This window comes from Cariama cristata, unplaced genomic scaffold (genome assembly GCF_000690535.1).
Source record: "Cariama cristata isolate BGI_N322 unplaced genomic scaffold, ASM69053v1 scaffold1993, whole genome shotgun sequence".
Lineage (NCBI taxonomy): Eukaryota > Metazoa > Chordata > Aves > Cariamiformes > Cariamidae > Cariama > Cariama cristata.
This window is the reverse complement of record NW_009608744.1, coordinates 17,371-30,492: the sequence shown is the minus strand read 5'-3', so window position 1 is coordinate 30,492 and position 13,122 is coordinate 17,371. Positions and strand designations below refer to the sequence as shown.

At 35.5% G+C, this 13,122-nt stretch overlaps 1 protein-coding gene across 1 annotated transcript in view; it reads left to right on the top strand.

Moving 5' to 3' along the window:
* ARAP2 (ArfGAP with RhoGAP domain, ankyrin repeat and PH domain 2) overlaps positions 1–13,122 on the top strand; it is a gene marked incomplete at both ends in the record, with an annotated part of 79,113 nt that overhangs the window by 49,052 nt on the left and 16,939 nt on the right. The window contains 4 exon segments of the mRNA XM_009697238.1: positions 5,885–6,048; positions 8,081–8,293; positions 10,897–11,002; positions 12,872–13,019. Of these exon segments, the coding sequence (XP_009695540.1) occupies positions 5,885–6,048; positions 8,081–8,293; positions 10,897–11,002; positions 12,872–13,019 (631 nt within the window).

Below are 13,122 nucleotides of genomic sequence, written 5' to 3'. Positions count from 1 at the left end.
AGACAAGTAAGATTTTTCTAGAATTAACAAAAGGTTGGAGAAAGCAAATAAACAAACAGAACCCCAAAACCCCCTACCCTTCTTTGCGTAAAGAAATAAATGTGGTCGATGTCTTACAATATCTTGCGAAATGTTATTAGAAGAAACAATGAAAGTACGTTGAATATTTTCCTATTGAAGCTGATACCGTTCTTTTGTTGTTTTTGTTACTGGCTTCAAACTAACTTCCCATTACTTGCAAATACTTGTGCCTTTTTTTCCAAGTCTCAGTCATTGGGTTGATTAATTAGGGAAAATCATACATTACATGTATCATATACCTTTTTTTTTTGACACTTTTTCCATTGGCCACTGTAGGTAAAAGAATGACATAAGTTGTTACAAATGGACTTCTCATTGAAGATTGCATATCCAAGTAAACAGTTTCAGAACTATAAAAGCTTCAAGTCTTATTGCTGAAGTAATTATAATGTAATAAATCTATGAATTCTGGACTTTTAAAAAGTACTTAGTAAATTTATGTGTATGTTAAATTCATGGGGTACATAAATTTAAAGTTTATCTGATCCATAACTACTCAGAGGAAGAGTTTACAGTTGATTTTGGGCTGCAAGGTGTGTAATGCTTTCCAGTTGTACAAAATATAAGAATTCAGAGAGAATACTACCAAAAGGCATGTGAGATTTTTCTGAAGTGTCTTAGGTCTGCTCCTGCCTCCTCTTTTTTTACCCCTCTTCCTCTACCCTGTTTTCTACTTAGCACCTTGGTGTTCCTTTATTCTCTATCTGACATGTTCAGTGAAAGAAGACTACCAGCTCAGAAATAAGAGGTGGTAATCATACTATACATCGCAAAGTAATAGCATATCATGAACCAAACTAAAACATTTTCAAAGCAACAAGACTATTTCTTTTTTGAAGATTGTTGTTGTTTTTGAAGGTCAGTGTACTTCCTAAATTTTCACAATAATCCTTGACTTTTTCTGATTCTAGATAATTTTTTTCAGATCTCAAAGATGTTTCATGTTTGTCTTCGAGTATCTTTGCTAAAATAAATTAGAGAGGAACACAGTCCCTTTTGTAGCACCTATTGAAATTTTATTGCACTCTGATCTCTGGAATGTATTGTCCAACCTGTTAGAACCATCTCCAACCCAGCTGGAAATCCTGACTTCTCACACCACTTTTTTTTGTGCCATAATCAGATGGTTGTTTGCCTCCTCTTATGTTCTGCTTTCATAGTAAAAATGCTTCTTGACTTCCTGCTCTGTGTCTTAACACTTCCCCCGTCACACAGAGATGTCCTCTGATTTACGCCATGTTAAGTTTGGGTTTTTTTCCCCTTGATCTCTCCTATCTATTTGTAAAATTTGTGAAGTGACTGGTAATACTTGATATCTTGTTGCTATCCAAACAGAAGTTGCGTAGTAGATAGGTGAAGAAGCTACTCCTGTGTAGTTCAACAGAGGTCAACATAGGGATCTGTACACTGAAGAGAGGAAAGGTGTCTGAAAACAATTGTATACAGTAATTTTAAAATATATCTTCTAAATATAAAGTTTAATGCAAAATGTCTAATGCCATACTTTAAGGAAAAACAGTTGTGCAGATAATTCAGATTCGAGTATTTCTTCTTATTTTCTGTAATCATTTAAGCTCTCTCTTAGGTGTCAGTAAATGTTTTCAGACCATAATGTAATCCAGATGGTGCTTTTTTTTTTTTTTTTTTTACCCTGTTACACTTCTCTTGTAGTTAGCTCTTCCTTATTACAGATAATAACACTTCCCTACATGCTGGCACAATTTCTTTATGCTGATGGTTCATTAATTACAATGTTTTCTTCTTAACCCTTCAATGGTAGCAGTAGGATTTCTTGTAAAATGCAGTTATGAGCACAAAATTCTAGAGTCCAGAAATAATCTAAACATAAGACTCAGATGAGTGAAAGGACTTGTGCTTCCATTATGATGTGCCAGATATAAAACCCTTAATATCCTTTGAAGAAATATTGCTGACCTTTGTTATATAGCTGTAATTATTAGTGGAATTTCCATGCTTTAGTTGCAATTTGATTACTCTGATATACTTTCATAGCAATGCATACCTTTTTAGTACCTCTGTTTTCAGACATGTAGATTATTAGAATCACTTCAAAATTGCTGGAGGGCACTGAGGTGTGCGGATGTCTGTTTCTCACCCTTCCTACCAACAGCCCTTACCCAGAATCACTTAGTAGCACTGCTTTCCCAATGCATACTCGTGCAACAAAGCATACAGACATAACTAAAGCTAGTAGACTTTGCATGGTGGGTTAAAAATAAGCCTTTGCACTGTTGTGAATGAAGTGTGCTCATGTATGTTGTTTGTTTGACTACTGGTGCAGAAGGATGTGATGGTAGCCCATGATAAAGTTGAAAAGCTAACTAGCTTCCTTAATGTTGAGACTAGGTGATCTTAGACTGCTGCAGTCATTTCTGCCAATTCAATTGCCTCAGTTCACTAAGGCAGAAATCTACATTGGCAGGCCTTCTTATTTGTTTGAGTACTTAAATTATCAATTTCTTGGATATGGACTGTATATGCTTCACACTTAACAGCAAAAACTGTGCCATTATTCACCACGTAGTCACTATTGCTAACTACTTGTTATGAAGTGTGTGCTCTTTTATCAATTTTTTGAACTGGAAGAAGTAGTACATATATAAACATACTGTAGAAGGCACTGAATTTATATTGTAGGAATGCATTTCAGTTCAGAGCCTGTGCAAAGTAGTTGTTAGTCTGCATGATACATAGATCTCTGTAAACATTGCAGTAAAAATTCTTTCAAACGTGATTACTTCTATAAGCTTAGAAGTATTCTTGAAATTAAGTTGCTTAGTTTTGTGGTACATGGGACATCAGTACACTTCAGCCTGGTTTATATGCTTAGTCTTAAGCTTTGCATTTATTATAACTTTATATTTTGATAATAGCAATTAGTTCAGGGAGAAATAACATATATTTGTTATTACTACTGTCTCTGAAAACTGTATGAAAGAGATGGTATCATTGACATGAAAAGCAGAAGCTAGAGCTGCAAAGCTGTCTCTATTACTTCATGAAGTTCTGTAGAAGACTTCTTCTGTGCTTTGAGGAAAGTTCTGCTTTTCTGCTGGTAACTGTTTGCCCTTTCATTTTCATACCGCCTTCCAGATTCATGGAGATCAAGAGATAGTTTCCAAGTAGGAAAAGAATGTTAGGTTTGACTGAAAGTGTTAAAGTTAGAAGGAGTGCTTAAACTTCTTATTCATACATTGTTATACGTTTTTATGATTTAAACATATCCTAGATGTGTGCTCTCTCTGCCAAAAATACTTCAATTTGAGATGAGCTTTCTAAGCCACTTCCACAGTAATTGACTGAATTCTGAACTGTGTCTGGTACTGATTTAATTTCCTTTTCTCCGTTCTTCTCTTTTATGGTGTCGTAGTAAATGCTGAAATTGCTTCTCTGACTTACCTGACTTTTTTAGGTGACCACTCTGGAGACTTTTGACTTGGCAAAGTTAATATTTTTTTGGAAAATAATTAGTTGCCTTCCATGAACAATCCAAGTTCCACAACAGCAGCAAGGTTTTTCACATTTATATTTTTTACCAGCAGCTTCTCTTTCATGAGTCTGTTGGTGCTATAGGACTGCTACTTAAACAGATACTGCATTTTATTTGCTAATTGTTAAGTAATCTCTTCCTCTGTAATTTGAATTTGACTGAACAGCTTTAGAAAACAGTGAGGACATCATCTCTTGGTAGTTGTTATACGTTTTTTCTGATGTGATGCATTGAGGGGAAGATGGGAAGATCCATAGAATACAAAATGATCTTTTTCACATAGTTTAGGTAGTTCATATATCATGACAGTTGATTGACAGGCACATGATTTAGACTTTTGTATGTCTGAAAAAATACAGATAAGTTTAAATTACCTTTGACGTTCAATACGCTACTGTATTTCCTCTCCCCTCCTCTGGTATCAGTTCATTGATAGACAGCAGAGTTGCCCTTTCCTTGTTTAGAAGTAATAATATTTTCACTTTATGGTATGCTGCTTCCTGTAAATACCATAATTCTTTCGTTAACAAAAAATAATCTGTTGAGACTTCCATTTATCCTTTTGCATAATTAAGTAATGTGAATCCTGCTGTTCTGCAGGGAGAATGAAAACACAGTAATATGCATGCACACCTCTTGTGTAGAGAAGCACAATAAATCTTTTATAAATCATAGTCCTAACCTCTGTTGATCGGTGAATAATAGTACTAAAGGAATAGTGTAATGTGCACTGTCAAACTCTTTTCCACTCAGTTCAAACTTCTTCATTTCCTCTTATATACGGCTACAGCAATACCGGAGGATGTCAGTGTGATGTGTTATTTGGAAGCCATTGGTTGAGAACCGCCCATATAGGACATCCATTCTGACAGGTCTTCAGAAAAATGTTTGAAACTATTGAAGTAGGCACATTGATTTTGCTGCAAAATTTTGAGAACTCTATGTAAATTACTGATTTTTCTTAATGGAAGAGAGAGGCTGAGTGTTTCTACTAGCCAGGCATGTGTGATGGTTAATATGACTTTCGAAGTCATGAAGTAGAGACTTTTTAAAAAGGGGCCCCATTAAGATGAAATATTTTAGTGTCTCTTACTCTGCTACTGAATGGCCAAGTCTATATGGTGGATCCTGAGAATACTTCAGATCCTGGGTCTGCGTTTGAACATTGACTGCATCGTTACTTCCTAACGAGATAGGAGTCCTAGAATAGAAACGTTTATAAAAGCAAAATTGGAAAAAATTATAATTAAAAAATTTTGAAGTTAAATATACCATCCTTATATAAAATGCTTTGGTTTTTTTCTAAATAAAATAATCAAAATGAATGTTTGTTTATGTTTTGATGAAAGTATTTTCATAGAAGTTCAGTAAAACATTTTAACATTCCCTAATTAGCAAATAAATTTTCATTAAAGAAAATGAATTCCTTACACTTCTTTAGTGGGAGACACCGAGTATGTATGTAGAAAAGTTTGCTTGCTATTTTAACATGTAAAACAGTTGTTTATTACATACATGCATATAGGTGGACATACACCCTTAAACTTTTCAATTTTGGCATTGTCTGTTAGAAGCTAGCCTGTCAGCTGTAAACAGAGGAGATTATTATTGCATGTTCAAATAATAAAATCAGAACAGGGCCATGCTTTGAGATAATACAACTCTTTAATTACCTGTTTAACTTATTCTACTTCAACTCTTAGTTTTTTCATACATGTTCCTTAGCTCTGTGATTTCCTGAGGGTGATCGTTTTGATACGTGTGAAGGGAGGAAGTTCAGTATGTCTCGGCTCCTCTACAGAAGCGTGGCGAGGTGGGGAATAGAAAAGAAAGAAAGCCTTGTCCAGTCTGGAAAGTTGTCTCTAAATCTCTGTTTCCTGCTTAACTGTGGCTTCGACTTAAAAATGCACAGTGTAGGAGCAAGACTGAAAAAGAGTAATTAAAATGTTGGTCAGGTCCTTTCAAAGACCTGGGACAATGTTTGGATCTTCTTTCATTTATTGTAATACTGGTAGTACAAATGTAGTTGGAAAAAATAAGATGTTGTAACAATAGGGCACTACCACAGGTTTAAATGTTTGGATCTTCTTTCATTTATTGTAATACTGGTAGTACAAATGTAGTTGGAAAAAATAAGATGTAACAATAGGGCACTACTACAGGTTTATGTGGTGGAAGGTGCTTTAATGTCTTATTCTAAGTATTTTTCTGGACATCTGCTATGTTGCTGTAGTGCAATAACATCAGTTTTCTATTTGTTTCCTGCATTCAAAATATTTTTATACTTTTCAGAACGCTATACATCCATGGCCATACTAAGCTGGATTTCATGGTGTGGTATACTGCAATTGAAAAAGCAGCAGGTACAGATGGTAATGCATTACAAGATCAGCAGCTCAGCAAAAATGATGTTCCTATTATAGTGAACAGCTGTATAGCATTTGTTACACAGTATGGTAAGTATAGTGGATTTTATTCAACCTAAGATCATTTGTTTAATACCTAAGCCCTCACACCATCAGGTCTTATTGAATGAGTTTATATATTACCTAAAGTAAAATCATACCCCTCGTTAGCCTCTCTACTCTTTGATGTGATGAAGTACACTGCTATACATCTGAGAATGGGCATTTTGGGGAAATACAACTTGGTAGATGCCTTTTATAGACACCTTCCTATTTTAAAAATTGACTTGTTTGCCTGATGTAACTCAGCCTTGGGGTCCAGTGCCTCAGTGCAGAACGCCTCAACCCTGAAAATAAGCTATGTGAACCAGGAAAGGCTATGGCCTGAACTGATCAGCACATCTTCAGGGAAGCTGGTATTAACCGTGGAACCGAATTCAGTCTTAAGGCTGCTGTTTTTTAAGCATAATAGCCAAAGGATGTATAGTCAGTTACTGTTTAAGTAAATTTTGCCAGCATAACTTTCCATAGCATTAGATCATATGCAGATGATGTCTGTGTCATTTTCACTACTGCAGATTCATCAGTTTTCTTGTGAAATGCTAAATATATATCAGCCCTGTACAAATCTGTCTTCAGGATAAATGTGTCTTTAACCTCTGTCAGTATGAGACAGCCTAATATATATTTCAGTGATTGAAGTTTAAATAACTTTTGAATATGACAACACTGCGTTATGGTACATAGTTGTCCGGGTTACAATTATTGCCTTAAATCCCAGAAAAAAAAATGTTTTTGCTAAATTATTTTTTTAATCATTAGCAATAGGAATTATTCTAACTGTAGTTTACACTGTTTCATGCACTGAAATGTTGTTAAAGCACGGTAATTATGTCTACCGCTCAGAACAATCGCTGGTGTGTGTTCTAAATTAAAATTCAATGTCCTAATGTCTTTTAAATAGGTTAGGTCTTTATTGAAAAATAAGTTTTTTCAGGATCAGCGTTACTGGGTGTTAAAGTACTCATTTGAAAGATGAAGGAGTTGTTTGTATGCATTACTTGTATGCATACATGCTTTTGTATAGTCATGGTAAAGATTCTGTCTTTAGTTGTGGTCTACAGATGACACTGTTGGTTCCTGCAGCTGTTCCTGACAGTAACACCACAAAGGCAGTATCAAATGGTAGTGCTTGTGGGCACTACAGGAAAGGTGAATTGCAAGAACATAAGACATGATTTCATAGGTCTTGACAGGTACATAAGAAAAGCAGCGTTTTGTATAAAGTACAATTCTCGTTCAAGAAATGTGGGGAACGCAGAAAACACTTCTACGAACAGAAACAATGGGACTGCGCATCTGTGCCAAACTTCCACAAGTTTCAAAAAAAAAAACAAGTTCTGGCTACTCTCATGTGCAGTAATTGAAGGCAGTCTTGACTGTGTTTTAGAGTATGAATTTACTTTTAAGTTGGCTTTGGGCTTTGGTGTTTTTAGTTGTTAAATAGAAGAATAGTGGCTGCCTGATGTCTTCCTGAACATGAGAAAAATCAGAAAAAAGGAATACTTTCTTCTAATCTTGAGGCTTTTAAGAGTGAAATGTTTCGGGTTGGGTCAATACAATACTTTATGAATACAATACGACTTTACTGAGTCCTAAGTTGAGTTGATCAGTAGGGTAATAAAATAGTGGGAGTTTTGCTCACGAAAGCAGCTGTGTTTTATGTGTAATACAATACCAGTCATCAAAACTTCTTTCCTTTACTGTGCCTTTTGAAACTATTGTTTTAGGAAGTCCTGGAGCGATTTGGGGATTTGAATTGCCTGTAAACTATTCCTGGAATTGTGATCCCAGGCTTGCTTGATATTATGATGTGTATTTTTGCAAAGAGGTCTGGTTGGGTGTAAGCAGACTTGGCAGTGTTTTTACTAACAAAGTGAGTCTGTGCAAAAGGTCAGAGAGATTTTAGTAGGAAATAGGATGTGTTTGACAGCCAGATATGCTTTTCATGTAATAATGTTTGCAGTTTTTAAGGGAATACTCAGATTTGTTTATTTTTCTGTCCTGTATTTCTGTAACTTAGGTTTAGGTAGCAAGCAGATCTACCTTAAGAATGGCAATTCTTCCAATGTGGCTGAACTACTGGAAAACTTCAAAAAAGATGCAAGGAGTGTTAAACTAAGAGCAGGAAAACATCAACTTGAAGATGTGACTGATGTATTGAAAAGTTTTCTTTCTCAAATAGATGATGCACTTCTCTCTAAAGAACTTTATCCATTCTGGATCTCTGCATTAGGTATTGTATTTGATAACACTTGATACAAGAAGGGTTGTATGTATATTTTCAGTATCAAATTTGAGGGGGTTGTTAATTACTTGCCCTGTGTTGACCTATGTTATCTGATAATTGGCAAAACAGTTGTAGTGAGGAAAAAAATGTTTAGAGCTTGGCTGCGATAGACTTATGTTAATCAGTGATTATTTTATTGCCTTTAAGTGAACCAGAATAATAATGAAAATTAGTTTCCCTGACAATAAGTCTATAAACAGTCAACCAGTATTGCTCTATGTTGTAGTTGGATCAGCCAAGGAAAGAAGTGAGTACTAGTCTTTTATGGAAGCATTGATGGTAGAACTCAAGAAATAGACATACATTAGAGTAGGAGAAAAGCATATCCTCTGTCTTTTGACCATTTGTAGAATTTCAGTTCGAAAGTGGCAAAATGTTGATGGTAATGTCTTCATGATAGTTAAATGACAGTCTTGATGCTTAAATTCTTCAAATATCTTTTATGAACACTCACACAAAGTTGTGTATATTAACAGCGTAATCTTGCTAAGAACTGTTACTTGGTTTTTGTTTCCTTAGAAATACTAATTTAATTTGAAAGAAAATTTAAGTAACTTCAACCCAAACTGTAACTCGTAATGTATTTAAAACATGAAGATATGTGTGTCTGTATGGTTGAGAACAGAACTATGAGATTACTAATACATTAATTAGTTACTCATTACATAAATTGTGATGATTTTTGTAGTGTTCTTAAAAAACTGCTATATTTCTATTAGTTTCTATATTGCAGTATTTACAGACTGCAAGAAACAAACTCTTTTTTTCTCCCAGACTGTGCTATAAAATTGCAGATGATGCATAGCAATAAGAGATGCATAGGAAAAGCTAAGGTAAAACACTAATTTCTGCATTAATGCATTGAAATCATATAGGCCTGTTTACTGTGTGGCGAGTTGTGTCTTTAAAAAAAGTTTTAAAAGCATACTCCTCTGATTTTGCTTAAGTTCAAACATATGGAGGTTGCTTTCATATGAACCACTAGAAATTTGGGAAATTAAAGTATGAATATTATACATTTTTGACCTTTAACCTCGATTTCAACAAACTAGAGGAAAGAATATTAAGAACTTATACACTTACCACAAGATTGCTCTCATCTTACCAGAAATAAGAAAAGGTTCTATCTGTAGCAGTTCAGATTTAAGTTAGCTCTTTTGTGAAAGTGCATAACGGTGTTATAGGGATTTAACTTCCTGATTTGTACATGGGGCTAAAATTCTGTTTCAGCTTTACAGCAGAAAACCTGTCCCATTGTAGTTAAGTGACACTGAAGGTACTTGTGAGAAGACTGAAACACTTAGGAAGGTAGCATACTTCAGTAGCTAAAAGGGGCCTACAAGAAAGCTGGGCAGGGACTTTTTACAAGGTCTTGTAGAGATAGGACAAGGGGCAATGGCTTTAAACTGAAAGAGGGAAGATTTAGATTAGATATTCGGAAAGAATTCTTCACTGTGAGGTTGGTGAGGCACTGGCACAGGTTGCCCAGAGAAGTTGTGGATGCCCCATCCCTGGAAGTGTTCAAGGCTAGGTTGGATGGGGCTTTGAACAACCTGGTCTACTGAAAGGTGTCCCTGCCCATGGCAGGGGGTTGGAACTAGATGGTCTTTAAGATCCCTTCCAACCAAACCTTTCTGTGATTCTGTGGTAAAGTAGTAGAAACAAATAAACTGGTTTTGTTGTTGTTTGTTTGTTTATTTTTTCTTCCAATTACTGAAGAAATCAAAACAGAGAGCAGTAGTTAGTGGAGAGTGCTAGCAATCAGCTGGAAGAGATGAGAGGAGTTGTGTGCTTTTTCTTTTCAGAAACTTGAGAGAAGCAAGGGACTGAGAAGAAAAAGCAGAATAAATAAATAACATTTACATTAACTTTGCTCATACCTCGAGCAAGATTATGCTCTGTAGTATCTATGCAACACAGGGAGGCAGACTTGACTTGGAAGGTAGAGAGCTGTGTCTGTGTCTCAGATACTGTAATTCCCAAGACTGGAACTCCTATCTTCAGCTCTATCACTGTTCAGCTATGTAACTTTGTACAATTTATTCACTACCGCTTCCCCTTTTCTCTCCTCTTATCAGTCTTACATATTTGGATCTTTAAACTACTTTGGGCCTTGAGACAGTTTTCCAATAAAAATTAAAAGGATGAAAAGATCATTTCCTTTCCTACGTCCTTCCTTGTGTATGTAGAAGTACATTAGCACTTGCACATACGCAGATGCACTCTCACATGCACATGCACAAACTACAGATTAAATATCCTTTGAGAGGAAAAGCCATTGCTATCCTGGGATTTAGTCTTAAACTGTGGTAAATGATGCTTGAATATAGAACAGACCCTCTTTGTTGCTGATACTGTTTCCCTGAACTAATGTACAATAATAGACTTTGTTAATAGTAGTTTGTCAGTATTGCCTTTATGAAGAAGAGGTTGATTGGGTAAATTGTAATTTTAAATGACTAGATGATGCCAATATAGTTAATGAGAACTGCTGTTGGTTTTTAGTGTGCATTGTTATTAATGCTCAATGATTTATTGTTTTCCGGCAGATACACAGAATGAAAAGGAACGTGTGAGGAAGTATGGAGCTTTTATTCGGACGCTGCCACCAGTCAATAGGGCAACTTTGGCTGCTTTAATTGAACATCTTTACAGGTCAAAGCAAATGATGCACTGTAGCAGAAACATTCTAGTAATGTGTTCTCAGTAGAACTGTACCATGGATGAAATGTGGCTTGTTTCATTAACTAGTAAGCATCAAAAGCTTACCTAGTTGTGATGATAATTATATTTGATTCCCTTTAATTTACAATATGTTTTTTCTTTGGCTGTATGGCAGTAGGTGTCTATAAATATCAATAGGATGGAACAGCCTTACAGCGAGAGAGGACTGCCAGTGTATGTGTCCAAGTAGAGTTATTTTTGATGTAGCTTCTTTATATGAACTCATTTTACCCTAGTCTGCTACCCTTCCAGAGGATTGTTGCAAATGGTTCTTGAAATTAAAAGATTATTTTAGGGAAAACACCATTCTCCACCATCTGTATTGCACATAATAACTTTGAGAAGCAGCTACCCTTTCTGGTTTTCATCAGTGCTTCATATTGCAACTGAGGTAGCAATAGAGAATATCCACAATATAAACTTGTATAAGCAACAAAGGTCATGTCTTATTGCTAGATCAAATAAGCAGCAGCAATTGTTTAAAAACTGTGTGACTTGGATGATTCTGCAATGTCATGGTTAAATATTAATGGTCTATATTATATTATCTACTGAACAAGTCAGATTATATTCTTGGTGAATTGTAGTGGGTAGAGAATGTGTAGACCTTTTCTTTACAGAATATTGTGTTCAGAAGTGACATTACGTAGCCGAGTACATAGCAGATGTCCTTTAAAAACTATTTATATGTTTATTAAATTGATTGGTACCATTATTGGGATAAAGATTATAGTGCGTATTATAGTTAACGATGTTTCTAAGCGTATCCAGTTTAGATATATTAATATGCTGTTATATCTGTTCCGAAAGTAGTTTCAAATTCATGGGTATAACAGCCAAAATTCTGTGATACTTTAAAGTGTTTGCTTTTAAAAGAGTACGCGTTATCTAAACAACAGAACTGATATGAAAACTTTACTGTAAGTGTAGAAACTAAGAAGGATCTTAATTTCTTTCCACATTTTGTTTGATCATAAGTTTGTAGGATATACTTATGCAATATAATATAGCGAAGCCATTTTTAGCATTGATGTGGCCTCACCTTTAGTAGTGTGTGCAGTTCTGGGCCCCACAATTTAAGAAGGCTATTAAGGTCCTCGAATGCATCCAGAGGAGGGCAGCAAAACTGGTAGATGGGCTGGAAGGCATGTCCTGTGAGGAGCCCCTGAGGGCTTTGGGTTTGTCTAGTTTGGAGAAGAGGAGGCTGAGGGGTGACTTCGTTGCTCTCTACAGATTCCTGGGGAGGGGATGTGGAGAGGGAGGTGTTGAGCTCTTCTCCCTGGGATCCAGTGATAGGATGCATGGGAATGGTTCGAAACTCCATCCAGGGAGGTTCAGACTTGACATTAGGAAACATTTCTTTACTGAGAGAGTGGCTGAATGCTGGAACTGGCTTCCTAGAGGGTGGTTGATGCCCCAATCATGTCAGTGTCTAAGAGGCATTTGGATAATGCCCTTAACAACATGCTTCAGCTTTTGGTCAGCCCTTAAGTGATCAGGCAGTCAGACTAGAAGATCGTTGTAGGACCCTTCCAACTGAACTATTATATTTTATTTTTATTCTGTTCTAAATAATTTTGATACCACTTAAGATGCAGATAGAAAGTCTAAGTTTTCATTTCTGTAATGAGATGTGAGATAAAGAATATAAAGAAATAAACATTTTTTTTTAAAATAGATTTTTTTTTTATTGCATTTAATGTAGTTATTCTTTTTGAAATGCACTCCATATTCTGTAGAGGAGCGTCAGATAATTAAAAGAACAATGAAACCTTTTAAATATGTTTATTTTTCCTTCAGGGTGCAGAAGTGTTCTGAAATCAATCACATGAACCCTCACAGTCTAGCCATGGTGTTTTCCTCATGCTTATTTCAAACTGAAGGCCAAACTAGTGAAGAAGTCAATGTAATTGAAGATCTAATTAAAAATTATGTGCAACTTTTTGATGTAGGTATCTTTATATAAAAGTGTCCTAATTGCTCAGCTGTTAGACACTCTAAAATACAGAAATTTTCATAAAGGTGATCTTGCTATTAGTTACACTGTCTGA